The 12555-nt window shown below is 49.0% G+C and overlaps 1 protein-coding gene across 1 annotated transcript; it reads left to right on the forward strand.

The window, feature by feature from the left end:
* The first annotated feature begins 1266 nt into the window (after positions 1-1266).
* Positions 1267-12555, forward strand: LOC115080868 (calreticulin-like). The gene is made up of 9 exons (XM_029585326.1): positions 1267-1521; positions 3091-3192; positions 7826-8029; positions 8365-8459; positions 8595-8804; positions 9299-9412; positions 10913-11056; positions 11191-11283; positions 11480-12555. Exons 1-9 carry the CDS (start codon positions 1434-1436, stop codon positions 11681-11683), a joined length of 1254 nt encoding a protein of 417 aa, XP_029441186.1. The 5' UTR covers positions 1267-1433; the 3' UTR covers positions 11684-12555.

The raw sequence follows: 12555 nt of genomic DNA on the forward strand, positions 1-12555 counted from the left end.
TGTCAGCGTCACGAAAAGATGACAGCGCTGACAGGGCACCGACAGGGCTCCTATGCTCCACCCTCGGAGGCCCGATCTTCCCCGGGACCGGCCGCCCCGACGCCCCCGCAGATGCGTCGAGCGTCGTCGTTGGAACCGGTGGCCTCCAAGTCGGGCGAGGAAAGACGGAAGAAGCCCAAGCACAACGGGCCTCGAGGTGTTTAAAATCATGAGAGGTCTAGAAGGGGTAGATGTGAATCGGTTATTTACTCTTTCAGATAGTAGAAAGACTAGGGGGCACTCCATGAAGTTAGCATGTGGCACATTTAAAACTAATCGGAGAAAGTTCTTTTTCACTCAGCGCACAATAAAGCTCTGGAATTTGTTGCCAGAGGATGTGGTTAGTGCAGTTAGTGTAGCTGGGTTTAAAAAAGGATTGGATAAGTTCCTGGAGGAGAAGTCCATTACCTGCTATTAAGGTCACTTAGAGAATAGCCACTGCCATTAGCAATGGTTACATGGAATAGACTTGGGTAATTGCCAGGTTCTTATGACCCAAACGGTAGAGGCGGATAAGTTTGGCTTTGTGCACAGCACTGCGGGTAGAAAGGGGGGGGGGGGGGGGGGGAAACCGGGGTTAATTTGAATTTTGACAGTTGATGGGACTGCTCGCTCGGTGAGACTCCTGCACCCCAGAGGTGGCTGAATGGGTTAAGATACCGTGGAGATGGGGGGAAAGCCCGCCTGAATAAAAGCCAAATCCAAGCATCTATTATGTCCATCATTATTTCGAGCAGGATTGCCACTGCAATGAATAGGAGTGATATGCAAATGACCCGAAAGTTGCATACCGAGCTCGGTACAGGTTTGGCCCTTCTGTTTTGGAAGTGACTTTCGGTCTTGCCCGGGCAGGGGAGGGGGGGGGGGGCGGGGGGCTGGCATCACGTGGTCTGTGTCAGGCGTGAATGAAGCTTTGTTGCGTCATGTGATAACCTTCTTCTGCCACCCCACCCCTCCCATTTCCTCACCAACCGTCCGCCAATCAAAACGTGCCTAGTAGGAGGCCCCTGCGTGGTGAGCGCCCATTGGGCAGCCGGCGCGAGCGCAGCGCCCAATAGCAGGCAGCCATCTGGGAAGCCGAGGGAGGGGCGGGTCCCGGGAAACCTGCTGGGCGAAGGGAGCGGCCAATCAGAGCGCCGGCCGCTCCCCCCTGGCCAATAGAGGTTGGGGCGGCGGTGGCGGTTGGGTTGAGAGGAAGCGCGCAGTATAAAAGCGGGCGGGCGGCCGGCGCCGCCCCCCATATCCTCAGCACCTCTCGGCCAGGCCGTTCGCGTCGCTTGCGGCAGGAGGGCGAGGGAAGGGGTGGGCCAGGAGCCGGTCCCGTCTGCGTCGCTCTCGGCCGAGTCCCCGTGGGAAGAGAAGAAACTTGAGGAGGAGCAGCAGCAACAACAGCTATGTTCGCCCGGCTCGCGCTGCGCCTGCTCCCGGCCCTGGCCGCGGCCCACGCCGCCGTCTACTTCAAAGAGGAGTTCAGCGACGGAGGTGGGGAGGGCCGCCGCGCCTTAATCTTGTTTAATTGTATTAACTGCTGGCGTGTACGGCTGCGCCCCTCTGATCCTTAATAAGGAGCAGAGCGCTGTCACGGGGGGAGGAGGGGGCAACCTTCCCCTTTCTTACCTTAGCAATCGAGGGTGGATGTGGAAGTGCATTTCTGAGCGTGACTGGCTTTAGGTAACCCCCCCCCCCCCGGATTTTATATTCTGGGTGCCCCCCCATACCCTCCTGCTTTAGCTTTAGGGCTTAAGGCATTTGACACCCCCCCCCACCTTAGCCTCCGTGTACCGGGCTGTGTTATGCAAAATACCCCCCCCCCTTCATATCCTCCCCTTCTCCCCATCGCCAGGTAATGCACTGACATCTGTGTCCCCCCCACCCCTCCCCCGGATATAGGGCTGGGTTTCTGGGTGACCTGCCCAATCCCCAGTCCACCTGAAGCCAGCGCTTGGCCGGGGTCGAGAGAGTGTAAAAGTCTTTATTCCTGTCTAGCCCAGCGAGTTTCAATGCTAATAATGTAAGGCGGGGGGTGGAGTTGGCCGATGAGTCCTGTTCCGTGATTTTCACGACGGGTCGGTATCGGGAGCTGGACTATTGCGGGTGGACCACCAGGTTTCAGAATGACTTAGTAACATAGGCAAATGGTGGGCATTGAAATGTGCCAGCTCATGCAGAGGGTTGAGGGGTGCGGGGGGGAAACTGGGTTGTCTTATCTTTTTCATCACACAAAAATACAGGGAGAGGGCTGAGGAGCTGTCTTTAATCTTAAAGTTAATATATGTCAGACTAACAATCACCTTTCAGTAGTGATATGAGCCAAAGGGGGTGGATGGATCATTTTAGTTTGACTAATGCCAGCTTGAATACTAGAAGAGGGTAGAACAGTTGAGCAGAGGCCTGCACACTAGCTGTAAGTTTAAGCTTAGACTGACATGCAGACTATAGTAAGGTGGACAGTCCTAGGTTGGAAAAAGGTTGGCATTTGCCATTGGGCTCAGTAGATACTGCATGGTGGGTGAGGGTAGGGCTGACCTTGGGAGAGTGTGGGGCCCAAGGCAAATCAACTGAAGCAGGGCCCTGAAATTAAGTGCTGGGGCTGCTATATCAGTGTGGGGACCAGGGCAGCCCCCCCCCCCCTCTCCATATGACCCTGGCTGAGGGAAGCCTTCCTTTGGCGAGTTGCTGCTAGTTACTGCAGGAAGGCAGGTTGCTTTTTCACCTTAGCAGTTTTTAATGTTAGAAGGTGAGCTGGGGGTGCCATTCACATCCTAGCACATGCCTTAAGCCGCTGTTTTATTAGATTTCCTGTTCTTTTTTTCAATTCTTGTAACTTTTCCCAGTCAGGGTGGTTAAAATTTGCCACAAAATCAGGAGTAGTCATTTCACTTCCTGATGGGGGTGGGGGGGGGGGATAGCACGGTGTTAGGGTTGATAGTATAGTGGAGTCTGTGCGGCTGCCTTTTGTGACTGTATAGTGCAGTGTAATAGTAGAAATCAGGAGGGGATCAGTATTTGTAAAGTGTGTACTCATGCTGCTTTACACTGGGATTTTTGCAGAAGACTGGACGCATCGCTGGGTGGAGTCTAAACACAAGTCCGACTATGGGAAGTTCAAACTGAGTGCTGGCAAGTTTTATGGAGATGCTGAGAAGGATAAAGGTGAGTTCCCTATAGGTACCCGGATCAGTCCAGGGCAGCTGGGTTTTGCCTCCTCTCCAGCAGATGGAGACAGAACAAGACTTGGTGGACTCTGTCCTATACCCCTGAGGTGCCACCTAGTGTCTGTCAGTATTTTTCTGTCTCCAGCAGATGGTGGAGGTGCAAAGCCTAGTGTCTGGTGTTAGGTTTAAATCTCTCTGATTTTGGTTTGGTTGGCACAGGTATTTTTCAGAGGTAGGTTTAGGTTACTGTCCCTTTATCTTTAAATTAAAAAAAGTAGTTCACAGATTGTGGCATTTAGCCTCCCAGGGGGTCAGCGGGTCCTGGTGGGGACCATCACCCCTGGTATTTGAGGCTGGAGAGCAGAGGGTTGGAAACCCTGAAACTGCCACGGCTGAGGGTGATACCGGGGGTCCCGGCTCACTCACCCTCAGCAAGACCCATCCCGACCAGGTAGAAAATTTAAAAGTTGTATTTTCTTGTCTTAGGTGCCCCGGCCTAGAATCTGCTCCGTTTTCGCCGCTGTTAGCCAAAGCAAAAGTGTTTTGCCTTAACCTTTTTGCTCATTTTTACTTCTTCCTTGTGAATTTTGATTGCTGGCTTTGCTACTTTTGAGCTTTTTTGTTTCAGCATTTTACTCATTTCTGTTCTTGCTTCTCCAGTACCAATGGCTTTAGTTCTTGTGGTGTACGCAACCAAAAAGATCAAGTATATATGTCTTTATGTTCCTTGTGCTGTTGTCGTCAAAAATTTTGCTTATCAAGAATTGTTCTTAGCGATGATGCCGCATCAGCAAGCCAGACAACGGCAGTGAAACACACTTGCCGCCCGGACTACTCGTCATTTGCGGTGTGATGGTCTCTGTAATGTTTTAACAACTAAATGTCCATTTAAATTTCATCTGTAGCCCGCATTTAAATAAAGTCCATCTGTGACCCAAAACTCAATGTGAAGGATTGCACCCGACAACGGCCGGTGTTTCGTGATATGTCAGTCGCTTCTTCAGGAGTATTTTATGGAAACATCAGGACAGATGCTAAGAATTAAAAAAAAAAAGGGCAAACATTTAGAAATATTCCAATTGGATCAAATACTTAGCTTTGAGTGAACACAGCAACGTGAACCTTTCTGATGGACCCGAGCGTCTCTTGTGTTTTCAAACAAACGGGACAGAGGAACCCTGAATTCTTTGCCCTTTAAAAAAGCCCACGCTTTCCGTGCATGATGACGTCATCACGTGCTTCCATCATCAAAAGATCGAAACCATAGCAACTTACTGCAATAAAATGAGTTACTATAATAGTTTGCAAATTACTGTGCGGATCACAAAAAAACTTGGAGTTCTAATGCAGAATTAAGACCTCCAGGCTCTACTGTTCCAAGCCGGTGGATCCAGCGTTGTTCTGCACCTAGGAGGCGAGTATTAAAATTACCACCTCTCCAGTTGGGGGATAGTTGTTCCATGTACACAGGCTCTGAGATCTTCAAAAGTGTGTTGAAAGCGAATGTAATGAGAAGTCAATGGAGCTGTTAACCTGACCTGTAGATATGCAGGACCCATGTTCAATCAGCCTAGTCTTGAGTGCTCGTTCTGTCTTGCCTATGTATAAGAGATTGCAGGGGCACTGTATAACATAAATGACTCCTGTCCACCGACAATCAGTGAAATTCTTTAGGATGAATGTGAAATCCCCTCGTGTAAAATGAATGGCTGATGTATCAATCGTAACGTGGCATACTGTGCATGTGCCACACGCTGTATGAGCTCCTGTAGTAATTGTAGGCTGAGGCACTGTGGAATCGGAGTGCACCAACCAATCTTTCATGTTGGAACTCCGGGTAAAAGCAAATCTAGGGGCATCAAAAAACTCATTATGGGTCTGTAATATATGCCAATTGGTAAACATAATCTGCTTCATGGTCTGAGTCATCGAAGAAAAAGGCAAAACACAAGTTAACACGTCTGTGGAATCCAAACCGCGTGGTAGAAATAACCAGTCTCTGTTTGTAAATCTGGCCCGAGTGAAAGCCCGTTTCACACAACGTGGAGGGCAGCCTCTTTAATAAAACGATCTGTGAGTGGTGTGGCCTGATGCCGAAATTCATCTAATGAAGTGCACAATCTTCTTAGCCTGAAAAACTGACTGGCTGGCAAATTCTCCTTAAGAGAACGTGGGTGTGCACCAGTGAAGTGCAAAAAAGTGTTAGATGAAACTGGTTTCCTATAGATGGTAGTATCAAAACCAAAGGGTCTTTTAAAGATTTTTATGTGCAGAAAATGTATAGCCATGGAATTAATGTCAGAAGTGAAATGCAGATGACGATTCCGCCCATTCAGCCAACTCAGAAATTCTTGAAAGGAAGCTGAAGTGCCTTTCCAGAAGTATATCAATATAAAAACCTGGAAGAGAGATATTGATATACTCATTTTCTGGAAAGGCACTTCAGCTTCCTTTCAAGAATTTCTGAGTTGGCTGAATGGGTGGAATCGTCATCTGCATTTCACTTCTGACATTAATTCCATGGCTATACATTTTCTGGACATAAAAATCTTTAAAAGACCCTTTGGTTTTGATACTACCATCTATAGGAAACCAGTTTCATCTAACACTTTTTTGCACTTCACTGGTGCACACCCACGTTCTCTTAAGGAGAATTTGCCAGCCAGTCAGTTTTTCAGGCTAAGAAGATTGTGCACTTCATTAGATGAATTTCGGCATCAGGCCACACCACTCACAGATCGTTTTATTAAAGAGGCTGCCCTCCACGTTGTGTGAAACGGGCTTTCACTCGGGCCAGATTTACAAACAGAGACTGGTTATTTCTACCACGCGGTTTGGATTCCACAGACGTGTTAACTTGTGTTTTGCCTTTTTCTTCGATGACTCAGACCATGAAGCGGATTATGTTTACCAATTGGCATATATTACAGACCCATAATGAGTTTTTTGATGCCCCTAGATTTGCTTTTACCCGGAGTTCCAACATGAAAGATTGGTTGGTGCACTCCGATTCCACAGTGCCTCAGCCTACAATTACTACAGGAGCTCATACAGCGTGTGGCACATGCACAGTATGCCACGTTACGATTGATACATCAGCCATTCATTTTACACGAGGGGGTTTCACATTCATCCTAAAGAATTTCACTGATTGTCGGTGGACAGGAGTCATTTATGTTATACAGTGCCCCTGCAATCTCTTATACATAGGCAAGACAGAACGAGCACTCAAGACTAGGCTGATTGAACATGGGTCCTGCATATCTACAGGTCAGGTTAACAGCTCCATTGACTTCTCATTGCATTCGCTTTCAACACGCTTTTGAAGATCTCAGAGCCTGTGTACATGGAACAACTATCCCCCAACTGGAGAGGTGGTAATTTTAATACTCGCCTCCTGCGTGCAGAACAACGCTGGATCCACCGGCTTGGAACAGTAGAGCCTGGAGGTCTTAATTCTGCATTAGAACTCCAAGTTTTTTTGTGATCCGCACAGTAATTTGCAAACTATTATAGTAACTCATTTTATTGCAGTAAGTTGCTATGGTTTCGATCTTTTGACGATGGAAGCACGTGATGACGTCATCACGCACGCAAAGCGTGGGCTTTTTTAAAGGGCAAAAGAGTTCAGGGTTCCTCTGTCCCGTTTGTTTGAAAACACAAGAGACGCTCGGGGTCCATCAGAAAGGTTCGCGTTGCTGTGTTCACTCAAAGCTAAGTATTTGATCCAATTGGAATATTTCTAAATGTTTGCCCTTGTTTTTTTTTTTTTTTTTTTTGAATTCTTAGCATCTGTCCTGATGATGTTTCCATAAAATACTCCTGAAGAAGCGACTGACACATCGCGAAACACCGGCCGTTGTCGGGTGCAATCCTTCACATTGAGTTTCGGGTCACAGATGGACTTTATTTAAATGCGGGCTACAGATGAAATTTAAATGGACGTTTAGTTGTTAAAACATTACGGAGGACATCACACCGCAAATGAGGAGTAGTCCGGGCGGCAAGTGTGTTTCACTGCCGTCGTCCGGCTTGCTGATGCGGCATCATCGCTAAGAACAATTCTTGATAAGCAGAAATGTTTTTAACAGCTACAAGGAGCATAAAGACATATAGACTTGATCTTTTTGGTTGCGTACAGTTTGATAAGACGAGTGCTTTGGTTCTTTTGATTTTGGCTTGGGTTTAGTTCTTGTGGGCCATGGCCGACCCATGAGCTGTGGTGAACCCACGATAATTTACTCCTAAGCACCTGATGGTTTCTGTTATCTGACCCTGGTGCTTGGGAGTTTTTTCTCCAGCAATGAATTGTGGGAAACCATTTCATGGCCTACGTCAACACTGGCGGTGTCAGCACAGTCAGGGAAATCGGGTTAAAGCGTGCCAGAGCTCAGACCTGCAGCAGCACCCCTTGCTCATTCCAAAACAGACCTCTTTTGCAGCTCTGTTAGTGCACATCAGTTCTGACCTGCGGGGTCTCTTCCCTTGGGCATGGGGAACATTGAAAGTACTAAGTTTGTGGGCTGGATGTCCACCCGGGGCACCTGTGTAAATATATTTGCCTGCTGTGCGATCTGCTTTTGCATTTATCTCTTAAGATGAAACTCTATACATTTGTTTTCCCTCCCTAGGTCTTCAGACAAGCCAGGATGCTCGCTTCTACGCCCAGTCTGCAAGATTTGAGCCATTTAGCAACAAGGAGAAAACTCTGATCATTCAGTTCACGGTCAAGCACGAGCAGAGCATCGATTGCGGCGGAGGCTACATTAAGCTCTTCCCCTCCAGCCTTGACCAGTCAGACATGCATGGGGACTCGGAGTATAACATTATGTTCGGTGAGAGCTCCCTTTCCAAGCTTGCCCTGTACCTTCTCTTGCCTTTTATCTACCAGGCTCCTGCACAGTAGCAATGGAGGGCAAAGCCCGGTACGTGTTTGTAGCCGGACGGTGAAAACCCGGCCCAAGCTCTGCTCTGTCTTCGCTGTGCAGTAACAATGATTGGTGACGTTTAGTCAGCAAACTGCAGCTGAAGGTCATTCGACTGCACTGCAAACGAAGCGGCAATTGCTGTGAGCAGAGTATTTGAATATTCCCTTAGTTCCAAAGGCTGGCTGTCAGCGTTGTCCCCTCCCACTTGTCTTCACACTTTTTTTGATTCCTTGATTTCTCAGGCCCTGACATCTGTGGCCCTCCGACCAAGAAAGTGCACGTGATCTTCAACTACAAAGGAAAGAATGTCCAAATTAACAAAGACATCAGGTGCAAGGTGAGCTTGTGTGTGTGTGTGTGTGCGGTGATGGGGGGGAGAGACCCTGTGCTCTGCTTGGAAGCAGGAGAGGGGGGGGGGGGGGATACAAGTCCTATCCCGGGGAGGGGTGTGACATTTTCCTCTCCTTCTCAGGATGACATGCACACCCACCTGTACACCCTCATAGTTCGCCCGGACAACACGTACGAGGTGAAGATTGACAACAGCAAGGTGGAGTCGGGCAGCCTGGAGGATGACTGGGACTTCCTGCCCCCCAAGAAAATCAAGGACCCGGTCGCCAAGAAGCCAGAGGACTGGGATGAGCGGGCAAAGATCGATGACCCAGAGGATACAAAACCAGAGGTCTGTTTCCTCCCACAAGGCCCCAGGCTTAAAAGGAGAGTTTTTTTTTTTTTTACATGTAGCTGGCAGAATAAGTCTCTTCAGTGATTGCAGTCCACACTGCGAGGGTACGTACTGTGTACTTTGCATTGTGGCAACTTGCACCCTAACCAGTACTGGACAGACTGGGGAGGCCATTTTGATCTGTTCAGTAAGGAGGAATCATTCCTCATGCATCAGGTTTTTCTTCCTCATGGGTTCTCTAATATCCTAGATAGAATATAATCTGCGAGTCCCACTCAATCCAATGCTCATCAGTATGGCAGCTACTCATCACCTCTGTACCCGGGTCATAGTGTAGGGAGGGAAGAGGGGGTCATCCTAGGTGGGCTTGGGTGTTTACCATTCGTTCTGCCGAGATGGGATTCAGCTGAATACCCGTTTTGCTCTGTCCCTTTGGAGGGATGTGTTGGAAGCCAGATTAGAAGGTGCCTCTCTAATTCATCTGATTTCAGGATTGGGAGAAGCCCGAACACGTCCCTGATCCTGATGCTGTGAAACCAGAGGACTGGGATGAGGAGATGGATGGTGAGTGGGAGCCTCCCATGATTCAGAACCCGGAGTATAAGGTGAGGAGAACCTGTTTAATGTTCTGCTTTTGGGGGGTGGGGAGGCCAACTGAAATAGTAAGGACTAAGAACAAATGCTTAGTACCAATGGCTGCCCAGAATATCATTTCCTAGTGTGTAGCCAGATGGACTCGGGACCAATGGGTTTATGCTCCCCTGCCAGCAGGTTTCAAAGCTCTCAGCCTAGATAAACCCCTCAGTGACTCCAGCCCTTCAGTATTTCTGTCTCCAGCAGATGGCGACTGGGGATCGCTGTACCTTTTGGAAAAAATTCTACCTTTAAATTGGAGAAAAGATTGAACCCTGCTCACCAGTGTTACCTAAAAATCCCTCTCCCAGTTGAGAGTTCCTGAGCAAACCCAGACCCGACCAGTGGGTTATTCGTCCCTTCCAGCAGATGGAGTCAGAACAAAACTGAGGCACTGCTACTTAACGGAGAGTGCGCACCTGCAGGACCTCAGTGTTTCTGACTCCAGCGGATGGTAGAGCTGCACCCGCAGGCTGTTAGGTAAAGAAAAGGAAAAAAAGATTGTTTTACAGTAGTTTTAGGTTCCAGGTCAGGGCTGCTCCCTGAGGTGTTAGGCATCTTTGTGGGCCATCCCGCTGGGGGTTTGGATACCCCTAACTGGGCTCACCTGCAGCGTACCGGACGGTCCGTTCCCTGTACATACCCGGGTCAGTCCAGACAGTGGGTTGTCTCTCCCTTCCAGCAGATGGAGTCAGAGAAAAGCTTGAAGGGTGCTCTCTTATAGCCTGGAGCGCCCTCTGCGTCCCTTCAGTATTTCTCCGACTCCAGCAGATGAAGGTTGCAGAACATGCGGTCCCCCATTTCAGCTACAGCAGGACATTTTTATTTATTTTATTTAAACCTGGATGGATCAAGTTTAAAAAAAAAAAAAAAAAAAAAAGTTTCTGGCTTCTCACTCTCCCAAACTTGCAGGCAGAACTGGTAGCAGTATCACCTGGCATTTTTCAGAGTAGATCTGGTACGTTTTTGTACTTTTTCCAGTGTGGGAACGGAGGCCATTTTGTTGGCCTTTAGAGTGCACAATTGGAGGGGGAGAGGAGGGGAACTCTCATCTTCCTTATCCCTGCAGCCGGGGGGGCACGGGTTTCCTGCTGATTTGGCAATTTCAGAGGACCACGGGGGGCGCGGGGGCGGCTTCGGACTCTTCCTCTGAGTTTGTCTTGCTGCTTCATAAGGCCAGGAAGGCAGCTGGAAGGGGTTCTTGCTTAAGGCCTGCCACAGCGCCCTCAGCTCCTGACCAGAAAGGGGGATCTCGGCCCCCAGGAGAAGACTGAACATGCAGCTTTCTCAGCTTTCCCTGCTGTGCTCCCGTTTCTTTTGTACAAATGCTGGCTTCTAAGGTTGGTGTCACCTTTGGCTGGGCTTGGCTCTTTTTGGATATTTTGTTCCAGTAATGTCTGCTGCTGTGCTGTGACTGAATTTTGAACGTCTTGCAGATTCTTCTCAACCTCTTGCCTGTTTTCATTTCCTAGGGTGAATGGAAACCCCGACAGATTGACAATCCCAATTACAAAGGGAAATGGGTGCACCCTGAAATCGATAACCCAGAATACACCCCTGAACCCAACCTGTATGCCTACGATGACTATGGAGTGATAGGCTTGGATCTCTGGCAGGTAGGACCTTAGTGACCTCCAAACCTACCCCCCTGCACAGCTACAAATGCTAATACTGTGGCAAAACGCGAGCTTTTAAGCGGGTGAACGAGTCTGAGGTATTGACGTGATGTTTCCCCCACTCCTGGTTTCAGGTGAAGAGTGGCACGGTATTCGATAACTTCCTGATTGCAGATGACGAGAAATTTGCAGAGGAGTATGGCAATGAGACCTGGGGTGCCACAAAGGTATGGGGAGAGCGCAGCCGGCACGGCTCTTCCGTGTGAAGGGGGGGGAATGGGGGTGCGCTCCGCTTTCCGTTCTGGGCCTTGTGTACTATAGGGGCGGCTCTTTGGGGAAAACCTTCCCTCCGCCCTTAAGGGGGAAGAGCACGCAGCAGCAGCAGCTTGTTCACCTCTGACATCTTTCCGCCTCTCTTCTTAGGATGCTGAAAAGAAGATGAAAGAGCAGCAGGACGAGGAGGAGAGGAAGAAGCAGGAGGAGGAGGATAAGAAGAGGAAAGAGGAAGGTGGGGAAGAGGAAGCCGATGAGGAAGATGAGGAGATTGAAAAGGAAGAAGAGGGTGACGAGGACGAGGAGGATGATGATGACGACGACGAAGAGAAAGCTATTAAGGATGAGCTCTAAGTGTGTCACAAGGGCACCACTGACCTGGGGAATGCAGCTAGCATGGCAAAAGCAGGGGGTAAAAACAGTCTCTATGAGACTCAAAGTCTATATTTTTTACTGTCTTTTTTTTTTTCTTTAAGCCCTTTTCTAAATCTGTTTCGAGTTCAGCCCTGCAGTGACTGTATGGCTGCCTCTTTGGGCAGCGGGGGGGGGGAGTGGGGGGCGAAGGTAGTGTGACGCTTCCTGCTGCTGAAGACATCCAAAGGGGCCGCTTTGCAGAAACACTGCTGATTCCCCCCCCCCCCGAGGAAGCTCGTGTTCCCTCCTTTGTGTTTTTTTCAGTCACTGTATTGAGGTTCCTTGCTGTTTCCTGGGTCTGGTGCCCTGTGCTTGTTCCCTCCCTCCCTTTGGATGTTGGCCTACACCATGTAGGGCCTGAGCGGTGAGGGAGGAGCAGCAGTATTTGTTTGGAGCAGGGGCGCACTGAAGGGAGTGTCAGTATTGTGCACAGTTACAAAGCCAGCTGCTAATGCAGATGTGTGGTTTAGCACTGCCAAACTAGACTCCCTTCTTGTACCTCTTCACAGCCCAAAGTGCCCAGCAGTGTAACAGTCCTGAGTATTTCCTGCATATGCTGTATTATTGTCCTACCCTCAGTCCCTGGGTGAGAATGCATTAGTGCCATCACTGCAGACTGGAAATGAGTAACTTATCCCCCCCCCCCCCCCCGGAGCTGACACTTAGGTAACTGGACCCTATGCTCTGCAGAACGGAGCATGCCATTCTGTGAAAACTGATTGGGGAACTGAATGTTAAAAGCATGGGTCCTTGCTGTATTCATCTGAATGTATGAATGGTGAAAAAAGTTAATTAAATTAAATTGTCTATTC

Source organism: Rhinatrema bivittatum, chromosome 19, assembly GCF_901001135.1.
Source record: "Rhinatrema bivittatum chromosome 19, aRhiBiv1.1, whole genome shotgun sequence".
NCBI classification, from domain to species: domain Eukaryota; kingdom Metazoa; phylum Chordata; class Amphibia; order Gymnophiona; family Rhinatrematidae; genus Rhinatrema; species Rhinatrema bivittatum.

Excerpts from the sequence above, each read along its gene's own strand:
- LOC115080868 (XM_029585326.1), top strand. The coding sequence starts at position 1,434 with ATGTTCGCCCGGCTCGCGCTGCGCCTGCTCCCGGCCCTGGCCGCGGCC. Across the intron at positions 8,460-8,594 it reads ACAAAGACATCAGGTGCAAG|GATGACATGCACACCCACCT; the intron begins GTGAGCTTGTGT and ends TCTCCTTCTCAG. Across the intron at positions 8,805-9,298 it reads CAGAGGATACAAAACCAGAG|GATTGGGAGAAGCCCGAACA; the intron begins GTCTGTTTCCTC and ends ATCTGATTTCAG.